The 23,071-nt window shown below is 38.6% G+C and overlaps 1 protein-coding gene across 5 annotated transcripts in view; it reads left to right on the plus strand.

Annotated features, from left to right (window-relative positions):
• LOC115025048 (PH and SEC7 domain-containing protein 1-like) overlaps positions 1-23,071 on the plus strand; it is an 84,303-nt gene that overhangs the window by 53,836 nt on the left and 7,396 nt on the right. For all 5 annotated transcript variants that reach the window (XM_029457036.1, XM_029457035.1, XM_029457037.1 and 2 more), the window contains 4 exons: positions 7,822-7,865; positions 17,840-18,033; positions 20,134-20,204; positions 21,908-22,065. In XM_029457036.1, the coding sequence (XP_029312896.1) occupies positions 7,822-7,865; positions 17,840-18,033; positions 20,134-20,204; positions 21,908-22,065 (467 nt within the window). The remainder of the gene's footprint in view (positions 1-7,821; positions 7,866-17,839; positions 18,034-20,133; positions 20,205-21,907; positions 22,066-23,071) is intronic.

Consider the following 23,071-nt stretch of genomic DNA (forward strand, 5'->3'; position numbering starts at 1 on the left):
GCATAACTAGGGGCTGATCCAAGGCAAACCTGAGCCAGCCCTAACTATAAGCTTTATCAAAAAGGAAAGTCTTTAGCCTACTCTTAAATGTGGAGAGTGTGTCTGCCTCCAGAACACAAACTGGAAGCTGGTTCCACTGGAGAGGAGCTTGATAGCTGAAGGCTCTGGTTCCCATTGTACTCTTAGAGACTCTAGGAAGTACAAGTAACCCTGCAGTCTGGGAGCGCAATGCTCTAGTTGGTTTATAAGTTACTATGAGATCTTTAAGATATGCTGGAGCCTCACCAATAATTGATTTGTAAGTCAGGAGAAGGATTTTGAATTCTATTCTGTATTTTACCGGGAGCCAGTGCAGAGCAGCTAATACAGGAGTAATATGATCCCGTTTCCTTGTTCTTGTCAATACACGTGCCGCTGCATTTTGGATCAACTGAAGAGTCTTAAGCGCATTTTTGGGACATAGTCCCGATAAACTGCGCTGTGTTGTCTTTTAGCTGCATACTCCCGATAAACTGCGCTGTGTTGTCTTTTAGCTGCAAGCTCCCAGTAGACTGTGTTGTCTTTGGCCGTAGCACCAAACAACAAACAGACAAAGTTAAGGACTAGCTGGTGAACATTATGCAGTGTCAAGCAGCTAAAGAGCCAGATATATTTGGCAGGAGTTAGTGGAGACCAAAACAGAACTAAAAGAGTGGATATTAAACCTTTGTCCGCTTCATCAAGCGGACAAAGATTCCTACAAAATGCCATTGTAGCTCCGTATTTGTGGTAAACATGCAGCTGTTTGCTAACAAGGTCACTTCTACAGCCCCCAAGTGGCCAAAATAATTACATTTTGCAGGTTAAAGTACAAAGCCAGAGTCCGCAAACATTTAGCATTTAGCTTAAGCATTAATCCTGGACATAAAGTTTGTTCTTAATTAGTTGCCAATAAAAAGCTCATGTATCTAAATCCTTCCATAACTAATTTCTAATTTTTACATTTCTCTGTGATAGTTCAAACAAACAAGATACAACATGCTTAAGGTGTAGGTAGGTGTATTTTTATATTTTGGACAGAGCCAGGCTAGCAGTTTCCCCATCTTTATGGTAAGCTGGGCTAACCACACCCTCACCCCAATCAATGGAAATTTTGGGAGCTTTTCCTGCCGGTTAATACACGCCTGAAAGCATTGGTCCTACCGATTACACAGGACGTTTTACAAGAGAAGATATTTGTCGCTCAATATCTGTAGAGCGCTTGAAATATGAAATATTGTCAGATATTGTCAGATAAGTGCTTTTGCTTTTCGCTTCAACACCAAATCCTCAGGCATCGTGTTGTGAGACTTACAATTGTAGCATCTATCGTCCGACCAAGTATTGATAACACGCTTAGTATTTTACATTTAGTAAAATGAACTAAAAGGGTTACATTTCTAGTTAAATAAAAGCATAACGGCGGTGGGAAAGTAATGTTATCGATGTATGCCCGAACACCGTGTACTAGTACTAAACACATAAACCTGAAACTGACATACATTTTTTCTCATGTCTCAGACAGATAGCTAAATATTCCCAAAATGTTGAACTACTCCTTTAATTCACAGCAGTGCTGAATACACACACCTGGTTTACACACCTTTTCACATTGTCCCTTTGCTGCCAATTATTTATATTCCATGTTTTTTTCCTCCTCTCACCTTACCAGTCTCTCCCACAAGACCACCACTGAATACTAATTTGCCATTGCGAGTATATTTTTAAAAAGAATGCATGTGTGTGTAACCTTGCCTGTGTGTGTGTGTGTGTGTGTGTGTGTATGTGTGTGTGTGTGTGTGTGTGTGTGTGTGTGTGTGTGTGTGTGTGTGTGTGTCTGTGTGTCTGTGTGTCTGTGTGGCTGTGCGTGCATGCATGAGTGAGTGCGTGTGTGTGTGTAAAAGCGGCAGACTGTGATTTGCTGGCCATGACTGAGAGAAGGAGGGAGGGAGGGAGGTACGCATTGACAAAGCGAAGGCAGAGAGAGCAAGAGCACCGTCCCTATCAGCTTCGTTTTTGCTCTGCGATTTAGGCAGCCAGCTCTCCTTTCCTCTCCTTTCCTCTCCTCCTCCTCCTCCTCCTCCTCCACCTCCTCCTCCTCCTCCTTCGCAGCAGCAACAGCAGCAGCAGCAGCAGCAGCAGCAGCAGCAGGAGGGAGAAGGGGAGAAGGGAAGCAGACAAGCGCTGGATTGGACGTAAAATATTGCAACAGATAGATAAACCAGGCATCCACACACACGAAGACGAGGAAGGCATGGGAGACATCGCAGCAACAGAACGGCATTTTTTCCCTCTGACACCTACAACCGCTTAACGTACGATGGGAAGGGACTAAAACCAAAGAGAGTCTGAGAGAAAATTCTCAACAGAAGTGGATCTCAGTGCAGATCACAGCGGACCTCCACACATGGACAGAGAGCAGGAGGAAGAAGTGAGATAATCTGACAATCAGCACTGTCACTGTAAAACTGATGGTATCCATTTTACAGTGGGAGCAACAGGAACATACGGTGCTAAATTTCTGATTCTTCTCCATCCACCTCTTTGTTTAAGTATTTTCTTCTCTTTAATTTATATCGTATTTTTGGGCTTGTGACGAAATTGAGCGTGCTCTTTGGATTTTCTACTCTGAAGTCCGAAGGCGGCTGTCCTTCCCTCCCATCCCTTTGTATCTCCCTTTTTTGTTTTTGGCTAATTGTGTGTCTATGTTAATATAAGCAAGAGCTTATTCTGTGTGTATTTTACCTCTTGATTTCCGCATTTTGCACCCATCTGTTTCATGCTGGCTGTCCGTTCACACCTCTGCCAGTGTTTCATACCATCTGTGAGAGTGTCAGTTTGTGTCCTTCTGTGTGTGTGTGTGTCTGTGTGTGTACCTCCTGAGTGCAGTTTTAAGGTGTATTGTCACTGGCATTCGCTAAAAGGTGGCAGCTGGACAGGTGTCACCTTTTGGGTAACTTGGCAGAGGCTCGTATCCTGCTGAGGTCGTGTAGAGAGAGTGTGTTCACCTGGAGAAATTACACATTTAACTGCCTTGAACTGCAGTTTATTTCCCATTAAACTTCATAGACCAACCCAAGCACTGACATTGGAAGAAAGGGACTGGATTTATCGTTACCTGCAGAGTTGAGTCGCAGCACAGGAGTCGTGTGTTTCATGTATAATACATGGCCGCCTTATCAATAATTCACCGTCATGTGGGCACCCCAGTGATGCCTGGTGGGCGTTGATCAAGACTCACAGGGGCGAGACTGTTGGGGTTTGATGCCTTCTGATCGGCGCTGACAGCAGCCTGATGATGTATTGCTTCCCTCCGCGCTCTCTGCTGATCACCGGCTGCTTTCAGTAGCAGCTGAATTCACTTCCAGCTGTCTGTTAACACATCGGCACCTACTGGATCCGACAAACCTCATTCCACACTGTTTATCACTTTGGATCAACCTATTTTCTGAAGGACTTTTCAAATATAAACTGAAACCTTTTGGCAGATTTTAAATGTCCGGCAATTTTTGGACCTCCGTCATTGCTGAGCATGATCGGTGTTAACAGCCTGCACTCAGCAGGGCGCCTACGCTCACGATCCCTTTGCACCGTACGCTACGGAAGAGACTTCCGGATGATGGACCCGTTTCGCTATCCCAGAACCCCACGCTCACGTTCCCTCAAACCCCTGGTGTTTCCAGACCTGCTGGGGAAGGCTCAGGATGGACAGAATCACCCGCAGGCCAGAAAGAGGAGGAAGGTAGCGAAAACTGTTGATTATTACCTGTTACGTCATTCAGACACATTGTTTATCATCACAAAATTGCTGCTGATCCACAAATGCAGAGATTAATTATTGTTTCATACTTTATCTCATGACATAACAAATGATATCTTACCCAACATGACCAGAACAGAGGTGTGGACTTGAGTCACATGATTTGTTTGATGACTCGATTCGACAATATCAAAAAGACTTAGACTTTAACATCACTATGACTTGAGATTTTATAATCGAAAATACTTGATACCTTCCCCCAAGCCCAAAGATTAAAACATATATTATTTTAAAAGTGTGCCACAAATTAATTAATTTCCGGTGACGCTATTCATTCCCAGCAAGTCGATCCACTTCATTTTTTCGACTTGGGACTTGAGTGCAAAGACTTGAGACTTACCTGTGATTTGCAATGACGTGTTCCCACCCCTGACATTGAATAATAGCTCATAAGGTTAGGTTTAGGTTTTCATTTGGGATTCCTTATTGCCGCCACCTCTTATTTTAGTTATAATCCTTACACAACAAGCCATTACTGCTTTACACATCCTGAAAGTAGTATTGTGTTATTGTATTTATTATTGATTTAACATCAGTTTGTATACATCCACATATGGAGTGGAGGGCGTTTGATGAAGGAGATTGGTTGACTGCCAGCTCAGTACAGCAGGTTGTGTAAAGCAACCACTCAAGGCTAATGGCTCTCATTTGCTGCCATTCGGTGACGTTGATCAAGCAAGTAGGTGAAGGTGACGAACATCCATCCTTGTCTCAATGACTCCAGACTGAATGAGTGTGACTGATATATATACTGCACCTCCATCCATCTACCTTTTAGTTGTTTTACTTACCTCCCTCTTTATTCTTCTATCTTTAAATCCACAGAGTCCCTCTGCTGTTGATACTGTTGTGTTCCCTTAGGATTTATAGTAAGGGGGTGATTCTTTTTTTTTTGTACAAATGAAAAATATTCTTCAGGAATAAACTCAGCTGTAACACAGTTTCACTAAATCTGTCCCACATTGGCTCGGGTAAAATATAGAAACATGTGCATACATATACATTAATCACAAGAAAAACTTAAATACATAAATAAGATGGCATCGTGCACTACCATTCTAAAAGTAATTATTACTGAATCAATCTACAGAAATAATTATTTTTTACAGATTCATTGTTAAACATATTTTTTAAACCGTAAACATTGCTTAGTTCAAGCTTTAAAATATATTTTTTTGTCTTATGTGATAAGAAACTGAATATATTTTAGGTTTGGGAATGTTTGTCCGACAAAACAAGCAATTCAAAGGAAAAGTTCAACCAAAAACATTATAAATGGCCTTTACCTAAATTTCCCTTGGGATCAATAAAGTATATCCATCTATCCATCTAGCTATCCATCCATCTATTTATCTATCCATCCATCCATCTATTTATCTATCCATCCATTTATCCATCTATTTATCTATCCATCCATCCATCTATTTATCTATCCATCCATCTATCCATCCATCCATCTATTTATCTATCCTATCCATCTATCCATCCATCCATCCATCTATTTATCTATCCATCTATCCATCCATCCATTTATCTATCCATCCATCCATCCATCCATTTATCCATCTATCCATCCATCCATCTATTTATCTATCCATCCATTTATCCATCCATCCATCCATCTATCCATCCATCCATCCATCCATCCATCCATCCATCTATCTATGGACCCAGAAAAAGGTTTAAAAATGAAAGCATATCAGTGCAAACAGTCCAAACAAAAGACAGAAAAAAAAGATTATCAAACCACCGAAAATCTTTCTGAAATGGAAATCTAAATGCAACTAATTTCTTTAAACTATTGCTGAACAAAGCATTTTTGGATTATCCTCCCATTAAGGAATTTGTTGTGTGCATGTAACAATAGTTGTGTTTGGATTTAAAGAACCCTTGGATAAGGTGGTTTTTCGTTCAGCCTCCGTCGAAGTCTGTTTGCACTGACATGCTTTGATTTTTTTCGGTGAAATATACATTTTCTAATGTTTTTGGATGAACTATTCCTTTAATAACCTCACCTTTTTAGTTTTGAACATTTTATAAACCTAATTAAGGAAACATCATTTGGTTGCAGGGTGAAACCTTCTAGCCACAGCTCTAACAGCTTTCTTCACTTGTGTAGCCACAATATATGTTGCTGTTGTGGCAAATCAGTAAGCTTTTTACAGCTTACAAATTCACCCTTAATATTTGATGTGGACCTGATTTGTGCTACAGAAGCAGTTTGTCTTCCACTTTGAAATCGGCCGACTCTGGGAAGCTCAGCTGTATTTCTTGTCTGTGATTACTAAAATGTACGAGCACATTAAGTTTGAAACATAGTTTGAATGCTAAGACTTTTACAGTAGAGCATATTTGGAAACTAGAACAAACATCTGTAATGGTCGATAATATTCATGGGAATATTTCTGATTCAAAGAAAACTCTGGAAATGAACCTGATTAGGCATGCCAAATTAAACCCCATTATAAATCCAATTTCATTTGACTAAAAGTCACAATGCAACAAAATCATATTTATAATAGGTTGGAAGTCTAAGACAGCAGAATCCAAGTGAAGACCATTACTGGCAGCGCTTTAATCAAAGGAATGTAATAGGAAATAATCGATTCTAGCTGAGTGTGAGGTTTCTTACCCTCACGTGGCAATTATGGTTGTAGTTGGACACGACGTATGGTGCTGGTCTGCAAAGAATTCAGAGGTGAACGAGGTGGTGATGAAGGGCCTTTAAGTGTCCTCTCCATCACCTCTGCTGTCACCGCTGCCTATCAGCTGCATCCACTGCCTCAGTCTGGCGGCTTCATGCTGTCCGGTCTGCAGTGTCTGTAAAGTGTTGCAGGTTCTGTAGGAAGTTGAAGGCAAGTGCTGCGTGTCTAAAGCCATTCAAAAGCAGAGCTGCAGCCCTGACCAGATCCCTCATTAGACTCTTTTATTCTCCCTCCCTGCTGTGATTTGTTTTCGTTTGGAGTATGATGATAATGAAATTAAAAGAGTGTTTTTCTCCCGACAGTGGAAACAATAACCCCAGGAAAGAGATAAAAACTGGTGCAAAAAAGAGAAATAAAGATGAATTACATACAAGTTCGATTTGGATTTGAAGAAACATCAAGAATGATGTAGAAATGAAGAATACATGCAGATATACAGTACGTAGCTAACTTTACAGAGGGAATCCATGCCTGTACAGTAATACTGTGTCTGGTTTAATTAGACTAATGCTGCAAATCATTTAACGGAATTGCTTTATGGCACTATGAATTTTGATACAAGTTATGATTTGATTCATCAGGCATTTCATTTGATGGATTTTCTCGAAAGATTTTATAGGAATGTTCATTTTCTCGAGGTAATGACATAATTCATTTGAGATCATAAGAAACAATGTTTCATAAATTAAACGTAATAGGCCTATATATTGTTATTTTAGGAAAACAGATTTTTTTTATTTCAAGATGAATAACTTGTGATCTCCAGAAATACAAATACAATTAACTCGTTATCAATTAAAAACAGGAAACAGAGCAGATTAAATGTTCGACCATTGGTGTTAGAGCTCCCATACTGAAGTAACAGATCCTCCAAAGTGCAACTGTTGAGTGTTGGATTGATTAATCTGTCTCCTCTTTTTTGATTCATTGAATTATTCCTGTTCCTTATTAAAACCTACAGTTCTATTAAAAATATCTTGTCATTTATAATAATATATAAGCAAATCTTAAGGTGGTCTTTTTGATTAATCAATTAATCAACTAATGATTCGGGAATACAGTGTGAGTTAAGCTCAGGCAAAGGGCTGTTTGAGCAGCGTGAAAAGGGATGACATTTTCTCTGAGTACAATTTATTGAATGAAGCCGGGCTTGCTTACTGTGCTGCTTTCTTTGAAAACCATAATATACCTGCCCACCCAATGCTGTAATATCTGATCAGACAGCTGAACATTGCTGCTATTTGTCTGAAAATGTGATGTTCTTGTTTTCCTCTGCAGGCTCTCTATAACTCAATCAAGAATCAGAAGCTGCAATGGACACTGTAAGTCATTTTATGCTTATTATTCACCTTGAAATACATTTATTTCATTGTTCTCCTCCTCTGTGAATCTGTTCCTGTCCTTTGCCTCGACAATGATTAACTCAAACACATTTAAGGGGAGACACTACAGGTGAATATGAGTAAAACATTTGAACTAATAGATATCACCAGGAAACTTCCCCAGTTGATTACTTACATTAAGACAATAATTTTTTGTATTACAAGTTTTCTGAAATGATATGATTAAATATGCAAATGAGGCATTATCTAGCACACACACACACACACACACACACACACACACACACACACACACACATACACACACACACACACACACACACACACACAGAGGCACATTGTCCTGAAGGGCAGGAAACAATAATGGATATTGATTAACCTGTTTAGCATCTTTATTAATGACGTGAGTGTTGTCTGGCATGTGAAGGAAACATTAGTGTGTCAAGGGTTGCTATTCTCGATCACAGTTGCAGAGCGCCTCGGAGATGCCAATTAAGTCACTAGCTTTTCAAGCTTTGTTGCCATAGTTACGGCACCATGGATACGACTCCGTAGCTACCGCATTGCTCTTTCCTCCCTGTGTTCTCTCAGCAGCAAACAGACACGGTACCAGATGGATATACTAATGTACAAATGTACACACGAAAATATATTTGTGTGCACGTTGGCTTCTGTACATGTGAATGTGAACAAAAAAAAACAGAAAGAGAATGACTAAGAGAGCGAGAGAGACTCTTTAAATGGCTCTTTACCTGCATCCTGTACAAAGGTGTGAACACAGCCTCCCACCATCTCTCCAGAAATAGCTGCAGCAGCGCTCCCGAAGCAGCCGGGTAAAAAGTGGTCAGAGGAGCAGATCGAGGAGGAGATCCACAGAGAGCCAGGCAATCCAGTTCAAACATCTCCGCTGACATATAGACAGCTATTTAAACACTGCCACCACATAAGAGGCCGCGTGGGGATAGAAAAGATGTCATTTTTTAGAGACATAAACACCACCGAGCGAATAGAGAATCCACCTCCAAACCAAAAGTAATTACAGATGAAGAGATTCAGCCCAGAGCAGTGTGGTTTTTACATCTTCGGTAGCAGAGATTTGCACATTTTTAATATTTCAGTCGACCGAGATCATTGAAAATAGAGTACATTCTGAGTTCTGCTTTGAAAACCGTGTTTGGTAGCAGAGCACAGTGTCACTTCTGCCACCACTTTCACACCCTACTTGCTTAGTTGATGCATATTTCATCACACAGAGAGAGGACATTTTTTTCACTCGCTAACTCACTGAGATCTCAACACCCTGTGACGGATACACTTCAGTTGTTTATCGATTCTGTGGCCGCAAATGCTGCTTTGGTTTATCTTGCTGGGAAATGTTTGCCATCGGTTTGTGTGTTTGCAGTTTGCAGATTGTAATCACAGCACAATAATGTGTATTATACTATATTATATTATAGAAAAACAGGTTTATTGCCAAGTAGGTTTTCACATAGGCTTCAAGTAATTTGTCTTGGTATACTAAGTACTGCAAAACTCAAGAATCATAAATATAAAATGTTTATTAGATTTTATTAGAATATTAGAATTAAAATGGATTTCAAGTATTTGATGAACAACTTCATGCTACACACAGAAAATGTATAAACAGATATTATTAGACAAGGCTGCTTTATTTGTATTGCACATTTCATATGCTGGGGCAATTCAAAGGGCTTTACAGAACAATACAAATACAATAAAGATTATATATTCACAATCAGACAAAAGATAAGGAGAAAACCTCACCATCCAGGTCAAATGAAGGCTATTTAAAAGCTAAGCTGCAAAGATAATGTTTAAGTCATTATAGGGCAGAGTAGGCAGTAAAAATGCAAATGTTTTGAGTCGAGTCTAATATCATATAGGAAATTATTCCAGGTCTGTGTTGCAGATTAGAATAGAATATAAACAATAAAATATATCAAACAATATAAAAGGATCAAGTAAGAAAGAAATAAGTTACAATTAACATATACAATTACATACATACAAATCTACACACATAACAGTGTATCATTTTTAAATTGTAGTGCAAATAGAAACTTTCTCTTCTATATATAGACCCAGCATTGATTTATTAAAACAAACCATATGCTGTGATTATATGGATACTTGGATGTGGAATCTAAAACAATATGTACATCTCATTACAGGTGTGTGGGTGTGTGTGTGTGTGTGTGTGTGTGTGTGTGTGTGTGTGTGTGTGTGTGTGTGTGTGTGTGTGTGTTGTGTGATGTGTGTGTGTGTGTGTTGATTGTGTGTGTGTGTGGTGTGTGTGTGTGTGTGTGATGTGTGTGTGTGTGTTGATTGTGTGTGTGTGTGTGTGGTGTGTGTGTGTGTTGATTGTGTGTGTGTGTGTGGTGTGTGTGTGTGTGTGTGTGTGTGTGCGTGGTGTGTGTGTGTGTGTGTTGATTGTGTGTGTGGTGTGTGGTGTGTGTGTGTGTGTGTTGATTGTGTGTGTGTGTGGTGTGTGTGTGTGTGTTGTGTGTGTGTGTGTGTGTGTGTGTTGTCTGTGTGTGTGCGCAGTATTTTAACACAATGCAAAACACACAGCGATGGATGTTATTTCACACCCCCACAGAGAAAAGACACGGCCACTCTCTCAACGGTGCAGTTGGATGCACCCACATGTTCTTCACACACACACACACACACACATATACAGTACACACATGCTTCCTCATTGAGGAGCGGGGGTGGAGAGCGAAGAGAGGGAGAGAGGTGGTGGTGGTTGTGGTGGGCATTGTGCACTGAAAGAGACGCAACAAGTCGGAGACACAGGGAGATCTGTGGATAGAGACAGGGCAGGATTTATAGGGAAGAGTATTAAGGCCAGGCATAGTTTGAATTATTCTCTGAAAGTGCAATGTTTATTCAGGACATTTCGACTTGATTCTCAACATTACGACATTATTATCGACATTTCAACTTTATTGTCAACATTTGGACTTTATTCTTTATATTTCGACATTGCCAAGTTCATCACCAGGCTGCCACCATTGTGCCCCTGAGCAAGGCACTTAACCCTCAGCTTCTCCAGGGAGATTGTCCCTGTAGTTAGTTCACAGTAAGTCGCTCTGGAAAAGAGCGTCTGCTAAATGACCTGTAATGTAATATCGACTTTATTCTCATCAATACGACTTTATTCTCAACTTTTCAATTTATTCTCTTTTCCACTTTGTTCTTGAAATTCAAAATAATAAAACGTCTTCCTTCTCTAATTTTTACCCCTTACATCTGGCGCAAATACGCTTCTTTAGAATTATGATATGATATGGTATGATATGATGAGTGCAGTGTGGAGTAGATGAAATGAGTGATGGGGCACAGACAAGACCCCATCTGCTCTATTATTCCTTTCATTCTGCTAATTCCTTTTCTCCTCTCTCACCGCACCGCTCATCCTGTCTTGCTATTGTCTTCTGCTGCCGCCACCTCTCACCTGCAGTATGTGCGCCATCGACTTGCATCATATCACAATAAACTTTAGTTCATCAATAGTTTTTTTTGGTAATATCAAGTGATGGAAGAAGTATTCAGATCTTTTAATCCAGTAAAACTAGCAATACTACAGTGTCAAAATACTCAGTTACAGGCAAAAGTCCTGAAGTAAAAGTAAAAAAGGTTTACCATCAAATATACCTAAAATAACTAGATTATAATTATTTATGCATTATTGTGTTTGTCACTTTAATGTTGGAGCTGGTAAATGTGGGGTTAGTTTTAATTACTTTATATACTTAATCTATAATATTACATCATTAACACAGTCAAATTCCTAATATTGTTTAAAAAAAATCAATCAGTTCCATATTTCAATCAAACGGTTTCAGCCAGTTTTTTACGAAGACATCATGTACATCTGCTTGTGTTTAGAAAGCATTTTTTGATAACTTTGGCTTCTTTTGTTAAGCGAAAATAAGTATATCTTGTTACGTATCGAGGGAAAGAATAAATAATGTTTTTGGCATCTGTACCAAAATCACGTATTCTATTAGCAGCTATATCCACAAACGATATTTAGCTTTATTGGACACTAGAGAGTGTATGACATATTAGATTGTACATTTACATCCTCTTTAAAATAAGTAACTTTCAGTTTGATATAAAGGTAAAACTGCAGCCTCTGAAGAAGGAAATGCTTTACCTTGTGTTATTAATGTCCTCTTTCACTTCACTGTGTTTTGAGTGTTTTGTCAGTGTCACAGGTGAAACACAGCAAATCTGTTTCCATTGGTTTATTGATGCAGCAACATCAGCACAAAGGATCCAGCATGCACTTCTTTCAGCTGGCCAACCTGTTCAGCCGTCTTGTCACTATATTTCATAGACACACCTTTTCCTTTCTCTATTTTCTCTAGTTCTTTTTTTTCTTTCTCTCCATTATTCCTTTTTTGTTTTTTCCCGTCTGTTTTTTCTCTTAGTTTCATTCATTCCTTTTCTTTTATTCTCATTTCATTGCTTTAATTTGCATTTTCCCTTCTTTGTCTTTTCTTTTCATTCTTGGATTTTTTTTTCCTCTCCTCTCACAATCACATCTCCCCTTTAACTCCTTTACATTTTGTTCTCCTTCCTTTTATTTCCTCTCCTTTTCCTTATCCTACCTTTCTTTTATTTAATTTTCCTTACCTGTCTTATTCTGTTCTCTCCTTTCCTTTAGGTTCTTTGTGTTTCCTTACCTTTCCTCTCTCTCTCTCTCTCTCTCTCTCTCTCTCTTTCTTTCTTCTTCTTTTTTTCCTTTCCTCTCCTCTCTTTCTTTCTTCTTCTTTTCCTTTCCTCTCCTCTCTTTCTTTCTTCTTCTTTTTCTTTCCTCTCCTCTCTTTTCTTTCTTCTTCTTTTCCTTTCCTCTCCTCTCTTTCTTTCTTCTTCTTTTCCTTTCCTCTCCTCTCTTTCTTTCTTCTTCTTTTCCTTTCCTCTCCTCTCTTTCTTTCTTCTTCTTCTTTCCTTCCTCTCCTCTCCTCTCTTTCTTTCTTCTTCTTCTTTTCCTTTCCTCTCCTCTCTTTCTTTCTTCTTCTTCTTTTCCTTTCCTCTCTTTCTTTCTTCTTCTTCCTTTCCTCCTCCTCTCTCTCTCTCTTTCTTTCTTCTTCTTTTCCTTTCCTCTCCTCTCTTTCTTTCTTCTTCTTTTCCTTTCCTCTCCTCTCTTTCTTTCTTCTTCTTTTCCTTTCCTCTCCTCTCTTTCTTTCTTCTTCTTTTCCTTTCCTCTCCTCTCTTTCTTTCTTCTTCTTTTCCTTTCCTCTCCTCTCTTTCTTTCTTCTTCTTTTCCTTTCCTCTCTTTTTCTTTTTCCTTTTCTTTCTTTTCATAACCTTTCCTTTCTTCAGTTTTCCTTACCTGTCTTTTCCTCTCCTCTCTTCCCCGATCCTCAACTTTCTTTTGCTTTTTTTAATTTTTTTATTTTTTTTATTTTTTTCATTTTATTAATTTCCTTTCCATTTCTTTCTCCTTTCTTTCTTCCTTTCCTTTCTTTTCGTAACCTTTCCTTTCCTTCCTTCAGTTTTCATTTTCCTCTCCTTTCTCTTAATTATTATTTCCATCTCTTTCTTTTCCTGTCTTTCCTCTCCTTTCTTTCTTCTTTTTTCTATTCATTACTTTAATTTCTTCTTTCATCCTTTCCTTCCTTTTTCTTCCCCTCCACTTCTCACTCATGTTATTGTGGATAATGTTCTGCCATCTGAGAAGGATCTGCTTTGTCTTTTCTCTCCCCCCTCTTCTGTCTCTGTCTCCTCACTTCTCTCTCTCTCTCTCTCCTCCAACCTCTCTCTCCCCCCCCCCCCCCCCCCTTCTCCATCTTCTCTCCACTTTGTCTCTGTGTAGAATGGGATTCAGGCAGGCCAGCAGTTACCAGGCAACAGGCTGCATGCTCATTGGCTCCGTCTCTTCCTACCCTTTTCTCGCTCTGGCTCCTGCACGGGGTTAACTGCTGTTATGTTCTGTTGGTTACTCATAGCGTGGTCTCGGGGGGGTTCGGCATTCAGCCATTTTTCTATTTTCGGGCTGAACTTTTGCATGGGTGCCGCCTGGTGAGGTAACAAGTGGAATTGCCGTGTTACCTCACCAGGCAGATGCAGAGACGGTGTTGTTGCCCAAAGCATCTATCATCTCCTAATGTGACAAATCCCGTTAAAAAACATTCAAATAATGCATACAGTGCATTGTGAGGGCTTATTGAGAGCAGAATGGGATTAGCCCTGCTGTAGTTATGTGTAATTGTCTGTGTGTTTCAAATACAAAACATACACAAATTTAATATATATTCAAATAGTTATCTTTATTTGGACTCAAAAACTGAAATTTATAGTGATTTTAACAAACAGATGAAAAGAAATGCTGAAAAATGAATGACAAAACATAAAATAAATTGTTTTAGAAACAGGTGTTAGTGGACAACAATATTTAAGATAAATACAAAAATGGAGGATAAGACATTTAAAATGCTTATAAAAGAGTAATACAACATGTAAGAAATAAAAAAGGATATAGACAAGAAAACAAGAATATACATTAGAATAAAAATCTAAGATTACAAAATAATAAAAAATGAATGATAAAAGGTATAAAAATTGTAATAAAACAGTAATAATAAAAATAAAGCTAATATACATATAAATAATATAAATATACAGTAAAATGGATGATAAATGTTTAAAAAGGGCAATAATGGAATAGATAAAACACAAAACAAAATTTAAAAGGAGACATGAATACAATATTTTAAACTAAATTAAATAGGGTAAGAAATAAAGATTACAATGCAAGTCTTTCATCATCTAAACAAAAATATGAATTCACTGTTGGTGTAGAAAGTGAAAGAGTTAGAAAAGATGAACATAAAGAAACATGTTTTGGGGAAAACACACACACACACACACACACACACACACACACACACACACACACACACACACACACACACACACACACGCGAGAGTAGTAATAAAGCTGCAGTCAAAGTGAGACAGAACTCAGCAGCTCATCACAATCCTCATTTACAGAGATGGCTCCTCGAGGCCTGTTTCTAATGAGCGATCTGCACAGAAACTTCAAGCAACAACTCTCAGCCTGAAAACTCACTTTAATAAAGAATGGAGTCTGGTAAATCACATTATATTCTGAGATGTGTCAGTGCTCCAGTTTCAGACTAATACTTTTTTTAAATGAAAATAATAGTATGTTTACTACAACACAGATCTTTCATACTAACTAACCCTTATTTATTTTATTTATTTATTTGCACATATACACGTATATAAAAAGACAGTGACAATTTAAGAAAAAGTTTGAACACAGATTAGAACTTTCCCTATTAGATAACAATAGTCATACTTCAAACAGAATGAAAGATAAAGACAAAGATTACATAATTCATCATAGTTTCAAGAGAAGACTTCTCTGGACTTCTTATAGAAGTGTGCAATTTACACAGAAGTTTACGTTTGCAAGTTGAGACGCATTATAATGAAATCTCTGCTAATTAAGTACTTTTCAGATTTTTGAATATTGATAATGTAGAGGTTGATTGTAGTGATGGAAGTAGGTTGTTCAAAGAGAGTCTCCTGTATTTCAATGAGAATCCCTCATTAAACAGGAAATGCCACACCATTTCTTCTGATTGATGTAAAGTCTTGAAATCTGGCACTGACCTACTTCAGTGAAGTGTCTAACAGCACTACGTATAGCATTTTAGATTGCATGGAAAAATAGTCAAAGTAAGGATTTTTGATAAATGAGGAAAGATGCTAACATGGTGTCTATTAGATGTCTTCCATATGAACAACATTTCATTTGCAGGCACAAATAAATAAGATATAGTCTTCCTCTGCAGATAGAGCTGACAAGGAAATGTAGATGTTCACATTTCCACTCATTCTGAGCATTTTAAGGAATTGTCAATCATGTTGGCTTATAAAATAAGACTGAGATTGTTTGTTGTATTGTCTGTATTACACTGCTATAAAGTATTGTTAGCACCATTAATATAGAGCTTTTTTATTATCTTTATTTAAGAGCGTGTTTTTCAATTTGAGAACATGCCTCCTTGATTTCACGTTCAGATTTTGTAATGCTTTCCCCAAAAACCATGCCCTCACACTCACACAGTCCCTGCTGGAGCATAGATGTACTCTTCATCTGCTGAAACTGCATGCTTGCACTCAGATATATTGTTGCTTGCACTCAGATATATTGTTGCTTGCACAGACTTCCTGCATTTCACCTTTAGTCCTTCTCCTCACACTCAGGCTGCTTTTGTGTGCGCGAGAAACCTCTGCTCTTGGATTTTTGCAAAAATCCTGTCAAAATTCCCCAAACAATAGAATACCAGGTGTAGTGTTGACCAATGAAATGATCCTTGTCTCGTTGTGGGTGCGTTTGCTTTACTTTTAGAGCATACCAGACGGGCGGTTACTCTTTAACCAGGTTCATTCCTCCCCTTCCGCCTCCAAGGCGTTATTATATGTACTGTAGTTCCCTGGCTTTGTTTTTACGACTTTTGGAATAAAATGACAATTAAATATAAATAAATAAATATACATATATCAACACCCATACTTTTTCTTTTACGATAATAGCTACTTTGGCCTCCCGTTGAATTAGCTATTATATTATGCTACAGGGAAATAAACGGTGATGTCGCTCAGTAAAGAAAGTTACAGTTAGCTTGTATATACCAGTGAGAATTGGTTTATGCTGATGGGGAGTGACGCCAGTCAGTGCAACACAAGCCGTTTTAGGTGTTTTACGACTACAGCAGCACACTACTGCAATAGGCAACAGGAATACCACAGACAATAACATTGTACACCACTGCACCCAGTCCTCACTCACTATTGGAAAAACATAGCGTAGTGCTACAGAGCTAATGTTAACTTTGCATCAAGCCAGCTGAGACTGAACATATTTTTCAGCATGAGTATGTTCAGTTTAAGCTTGAAAGGGAACTTTAATTACTTAATTATAGGTACAGCAAGCGAGATAGCTTAATGCGTGCAGACCATGGATGTATTAAAGAGTAAATGCCCGTCTGGGACCGTCTAAAAGTAAAGCAAACGCACCCACAACGAGGTAGGGATCATTTGGGGAGTTTTGACAGGGTTAATGCACAAACAATCCAAGAACAGAGGAGAAATCCAAAAGCAGAACATACAACATACATTCACGTGCATACAGAAGCAGCCTGTGTGTGAGGAGAAGGGCTGAAGCTGGAGCGCAGGAAATCTGTGCAACCAACAATATATCTGAGTGCAAGGAACAATTTATCTGAGTGCAAGGAACTCAAGAAGGCATGTTCTCAAATCAAAAAACACGCTCTTAAATAAAGATGGTAAAAAAGCTCTATACATTAATCCTTTCTTTGTAAGTCTGTAAAACCTTTTGTTTCATACCCTTCCTCAGCTCTATGAGGCTTCATGAGGAGGAAGAGTAACATTTATGCGTCTGTATTTCTGAGAGGAGTCGACCCCCCCTGGGTAAAGATGCCCTTGTTTTTCACCTCAAAGCTGGAAAAATAGATGGTGTCACTTTTTAGCTGTGGTACTTTTTGATCAAGGGGAGTGCTTCTCAGGAAAACCGGAGCAGGAAAACACGGTTAAAGCTTTGAAGGTAGCTTCATTCACTCAGGTTTCCCCCCGGATACATGATGCTTTGTAAATGTCTTGTGCAACAAAAAGCTCTGCCAAGACACCAGCCGTGGACGTTGGATATTACTCATGTGTTCTGCATGAAATGAAAAGTTTCCCAGTACAGTAAGTGTGTGAAATATCTGGACCTGTTGTCCTGTAACAAGCACAGAGTGAGAGCAAATGGACAGGATGAATGATGATGTGTTTATTCGCATTGCTAATGAGACATGACACATAAGTGTTGATCACCATGGGATCTGTTTTTTCATTTTCATTCTCTTTTTTTTTTGTCTCCATAGCGACGAAGAAGAGCTGCGGAAGTCCTTTTCGGAGCTCGGGGACAGCCTGTGTGACTCCACCGCCTCCAGATCGGTGAAGGCGGAGGGCAGCAGTGGGAAGCCCCTGACAGATGAGACGCAGCCCTCCGGGTCACTGCTGTACAAGAACGGATTCCTCGTCCGCAAAGTCCACGCAGACTCAGACGGCAAGAGAAGTACGAAGCCTCTGACCCTTTTCTTTTACTTTTCCCCTCTCCAGTTTGAAACTTCACTCTCGCCCTCCGACACAGCAAAACAATCTTACCTCAAGGTCCATTTAGTAGCAGTTATGGAGCCTTTGATCACATCACATGATTAGAAACAATCGATTAGTCGATCAACCGAAAAGTAATCGCCAGTGATTTTGTTAATCGATTAATCGTTAAAGTAATTCTTCATGCAAAAATGGCGGAAAATTATGTTTTCAGTCTCAAATATGGAGATTTTCTACTTCTTGGATTCATATTTAAACTGAATACCTTTGAGTTTTGGACTGACAAAACAAGACATTTAACATTCAATACATCACCTTGGACATTTTCCACAATTTTCTGACATTTTATAAACCAAACGATAAATCAATTAATTTAGAAGATAATTGGCAGATTAATCGTTAATGAAAATAATCATTAGTTGCAGCGCTACACATGATCATCATCAGCAGAAAAAATGTGCTCAGTTGACATTATTCATCTTCCAATCCAAAAAAAAGGAACAATCTACAATATAGTCCAGCAAGTTTCTATTTTAAATGAAACAATAAAACATTGAGACAAAAGTTAACAGCCATAGATTGGATCAGGTAACAAAAATAAAAACGGTTGAAAAAGACGGATAAAGTGTGTTCAGTTGAGATTAGCCATCTTCTTTTACCTAAAATGTTATTCTCCAATAATGCAGAGCGTGCACTGTACTGTTAACACAGCTCTCTTCAGTTCTTTAGTGTTAAGTATTTAGACTATTTTAGACACATCTGAAATACTGCATTGGCATCTTACTTTAAAACTTGTCAAAAAAACTGTAATTTCAGCCACTTGTGTCCGGCTTGCACCAAGAATAGCAATTCTGCCGAAACACTCATAGAAATATATTTGAAATAAAGTTTGTAATTAGACAGTTGGACGTCTTCTCACCTGCAAACCGCCAAACCCCCACACTGGCTTTACTGTGTTAGCTGCTCCGACAATAAAGTTCAGTTGTAGTTAAAGACAAAAGGCAAAAAGAAAAAGGCTCTGTCTTTGAATGCAGTATTACGCTATCTTTAATACCTCCATGATAAGAACCTCCTGCCATGATGTTGTGATCTATATCTTTGAATAAACCCTCATTTAATGTGTTCCCTGCCTCCTGGACATGTACAGTATGGTGCTTTAATTCACACTAAAGTTGATTAAATTAATCCAATTAATTAAGCGGAAATTGAGTTTGCCAACTAAGTGGCCTTGAAATTTTAAATATTTGTCATTTGTATTCATATTTATATTAGGGCTGTTAAGCAAATAAATAAATGAATCTAATTACATGCTTTGTGATTAATTCATCTAAATGAATCATATATATCAATATTTGCTGAGAAATGCCCCCAAATAAAGATATTTTAACTCAAAAACATTACATTGTCGTGGCACATGGCACAAGCATTGGATAGAAATATCAAAAGAGGGAATTAGAAATCATTAAATTGTTTTATTATTATTGCCGGTATGTGTGAGCTCATTTCACTCACATCGCAACGATACAAAACCTGTTGAAAATGGACTATTTAACCTTCTATTTACATACACAACTGACTGTCAGAGGGGTCTGTTGGTAAATTCACTCTGTACAATAAGGTTGGTAAGTCAATAAATAGATTTCACAAACATTCAATAATATTATATAATTTGCGTTTAATTAATTATAATTAATTAACCAGATCATGTCTTTTATATATATTTTGTAAAAGCATTTGACATTGTATTGTGCACTCTCATAGTAAAACAAAGAAAGCAGTACGTTTGATAACGCTTCCAGAGGGTTTTATTTTATAACATTAGCGTTTATTATTTACAATTGAACATGGGTTCACCTTTTTAACCAAAAAGAAAAGAAAAGAAAAAAATATTAAAGAGCGAGCTGTTCGATGGGAATATTATATTGTCACTCATTTCTTCTATCAAGTCAGCTAAAGAAAAACATATTTTTGGACTTGGAGGGAAAATGACATTGTGTGTGACATTGTTTATATATATCTGTAACTACAGGTGAGACGTTAACACTTCTTCTCGCCCTCACAGCACCAAGAGGGAAGAGAGGCTGGAAGACCTTCTATACCATCCTAAAAGGGCTAATTCTCTATCTGCAAAAGGTAAGTCACTCACATCATGACAGAGTATATTTGACTTATTTAGTTATTTAGTATGTTACTTATTCATTTATTTGTGCCAGTAAAAAAAAGGCTATATTAAATTTGTAACGGCTACTTCTTGAAATTGTTAAACTTTTCATGGCAGTCTTGATCCCCACGGAGAAGATCCAACGGTTTCTTTTGTATCAAGTCACCCTCTTACACATTCCCCACAATGCTACTAAGTAGGTGATCCAAGGGAGGCACTTTACTGAGCCCATTTCCTGTTTACATGTCTAAAAAGTGCTATGACACAATGTCCTGGCTTTGGTGTGAGGCAACCTCTGCCAACATAACAGCTCACCGAGGCTCCAACTTCCTTATGAATGAAGAGAAAAATACAACTTAGCTTGAGGATGAGTCTGAAGTAGCAAACCTCAGTATCAAACTGTTAAGTACTGAAAAGTTGGGATTAAATGTCAGGTCAGACTTTATGTCTTGTTTACTTGATCTTGGATTTGATTGCTCCTAAATTAAAATCCAAAATTCTGCATATTTTGACAGTATTTTGTCCAAGAAAAGATCATTTAACATCTGAGCGCTCACAGGTGTGTCTTCTTTTGTTAAATAAAAAAAGGGTTATTTCATGTTTTAAAAAATGTGTTCATTAATTTCTGGACCAAGTGGGTCAAATATGTAAGGCCCTTTACTGACCCTGTAATATTATATTATAAGCAAAACTCATTGATTTATATTTCAGTAAATAAAACTGCTTTTGTCCTGTATTGTATTATATTGTATTGTAATATAAACTGCTGTCCCAAAATAAAGAAATTAAAAAAGGGTTTTGTGGGAAGGAAAAACATTTATATTCCTCAAAGTACTATATATCACTTTATAGTAAATCAACCGTTTATTTGAGGAAAATGTGTTTGTTGTTATGATTATCTAACAGACAGTATTGTTGCACCGCCTGGGTCTTAGTTTATTTAAATTCTCAACTCCAGTCATTGAAATTCATAAAAAGTTCAGGGAACTTTATTTTTGTATCATGACGGCAACGTTTCTTATACACTCTTATAAATAAGGGTTCTAAAAGGGTTCTTCCTGAAGGGCTGAGGTTCTACTGAGAAACAATTTATTCAAGGGTTCTTTATAAGACAGCGGCTCACCTGTAGAATACAATATGGTTCTTCATAGAACCCTCAGAACACAAGAGGATTATTGGTGAAACCCTTTTGAAAAGGCTTTTGTAGAGCCCCCAGGGTGGGTTCTCGATGAAACCCTTGAAATATAAAAGGTTTCTCTGTAGAAACCCATGGGTGGGTTCCCTTAGAAGGTGGAAAGGTTTGAGATAGAACCCTTTTTTGTTGGGCTCTAGATATAACCCTCTGAAAGGGTTTCAGGTGGAACCTATATAAGAGATATATATATATATATCTTCCTGGAACCAAAAAGGTTCTGGGGACAAGCCGAAGAACCCTATATGGTTCTAGCTAGCGCCTTTATTTCTAAGAGTGCAGCACAGGATCCATTTAGATCAGAGACTTATTCGGTTGTTTTCAGTCGGGATGGTTTCAATGCAGTGGTAATGTTTTTATGCAACTCTCTTGCCACTCCTCCAATAAAATCTGTTCTTAGTCAGCTCTCCAACTTTAATAAGTGTTAAGACCCCCTTGGTGTTAATCATAGCATTAATTTCTTATTTATAACTGCCATGCCAGGGGGAGTACAGGCCAGATAAACAGCTATCAGAGGAGGACCTGAAGAACGCCGTGTCCATCCACCACTCTCTGGCCATGAAAGCTTCAGACTACAGCAAGAGGCCCAACGTCTTTTACCTGCGCACTGCTGACTGGAGGGTGTATCTCTTCCAGGCACCGTGAGTCCTGTTTTATGTTCCTCACTGAGCTGAGATAATGTGTAGAGAATGATATTGCATACTGCAGCATGTATGCACAGACAGCTGCACAGCATCCGCAGCAGACCCTATTTTAATCATCCCCGCATAGATGGACCATTGTCTTAAGTTGCACTTAGGTTAGATAGGATAAGATAAGAACTTTGTTGACTTTGTGGCAGCAATTTGGTGAAGGTCTTCTCCTGTTTCATCGTGACACTACCCCCATACACAAAACAAGCTCCAGAAAGAAGTGGTTTTCCACAGTTTGGTGTGGAAGAACTTGACTGCTCTGCACTGAGCTCAGGGACCTGATCACCCAACATCAGAAACCAGAACCATTAAACCATTAAACCAGAAGATTAAGCTGCACATTCATACTCATAGTTTTAAAATGACATGTTCATATGCGTGCAACACTATGCTGTCCACATACTTTTGGCCCCGTGGTGTAGCTGCGGCTGGCTAATTGCAGCTGAGCACCCAACCTCAGCTAACAACATGCAGAGCCAGCTGTGCACATGGTGTGCAGCCAAACACATGCAGAGAGCACAATGATCAATGAAACATACATGTTGAACAGGATGTGTGTATATATATGGATGTTAAGAGGAAAGGTGGAGGTGTGCATGTGTGGGAGATCAGGAAGTGGCACATGAGTGGCCACATGTTTCGGTCCCCAGGAGGGCAGGCTCTGTGCTCCAGTTGCAGCCTGCATGTGTCCCAGATACTGTACCCCTCTCTGTGTCTCTCTCCTCTTTCTGTCTCTATCTCTCTCTCTTTGTCTCTCCCCGGGGATTTAAGCAAGGCTTTCTGATTCAATCTGATATTTCTCATGAGCCCCTAATGGGTCTGTTAGTGTAAAACAGGCCTTTTTCTCTTGTGCATTAATTGGCTCCAAAATAATTTCTTTGTCAACAGCGAGGCTGCATTCTCCGATAATTATCCCTTTGATGTTGTAAGCTAGCCTTGTGCTGGTGTGGGCATG

This window comes from Cottoperca gobio, chromosome 19, assembly GCF_900634415.1.
Source record: "Cottoperca gobio chromosome 19, fCotGob3.1, whole genome shotgun sequence".
Classification (NCBI taxonomy): domain Eukaryota; kingdom Metazoa; phylum Chordata; class Actinopteri; order Perciformes; family Bovichtidae; genus Cottoperca; species Cottoperca gobio.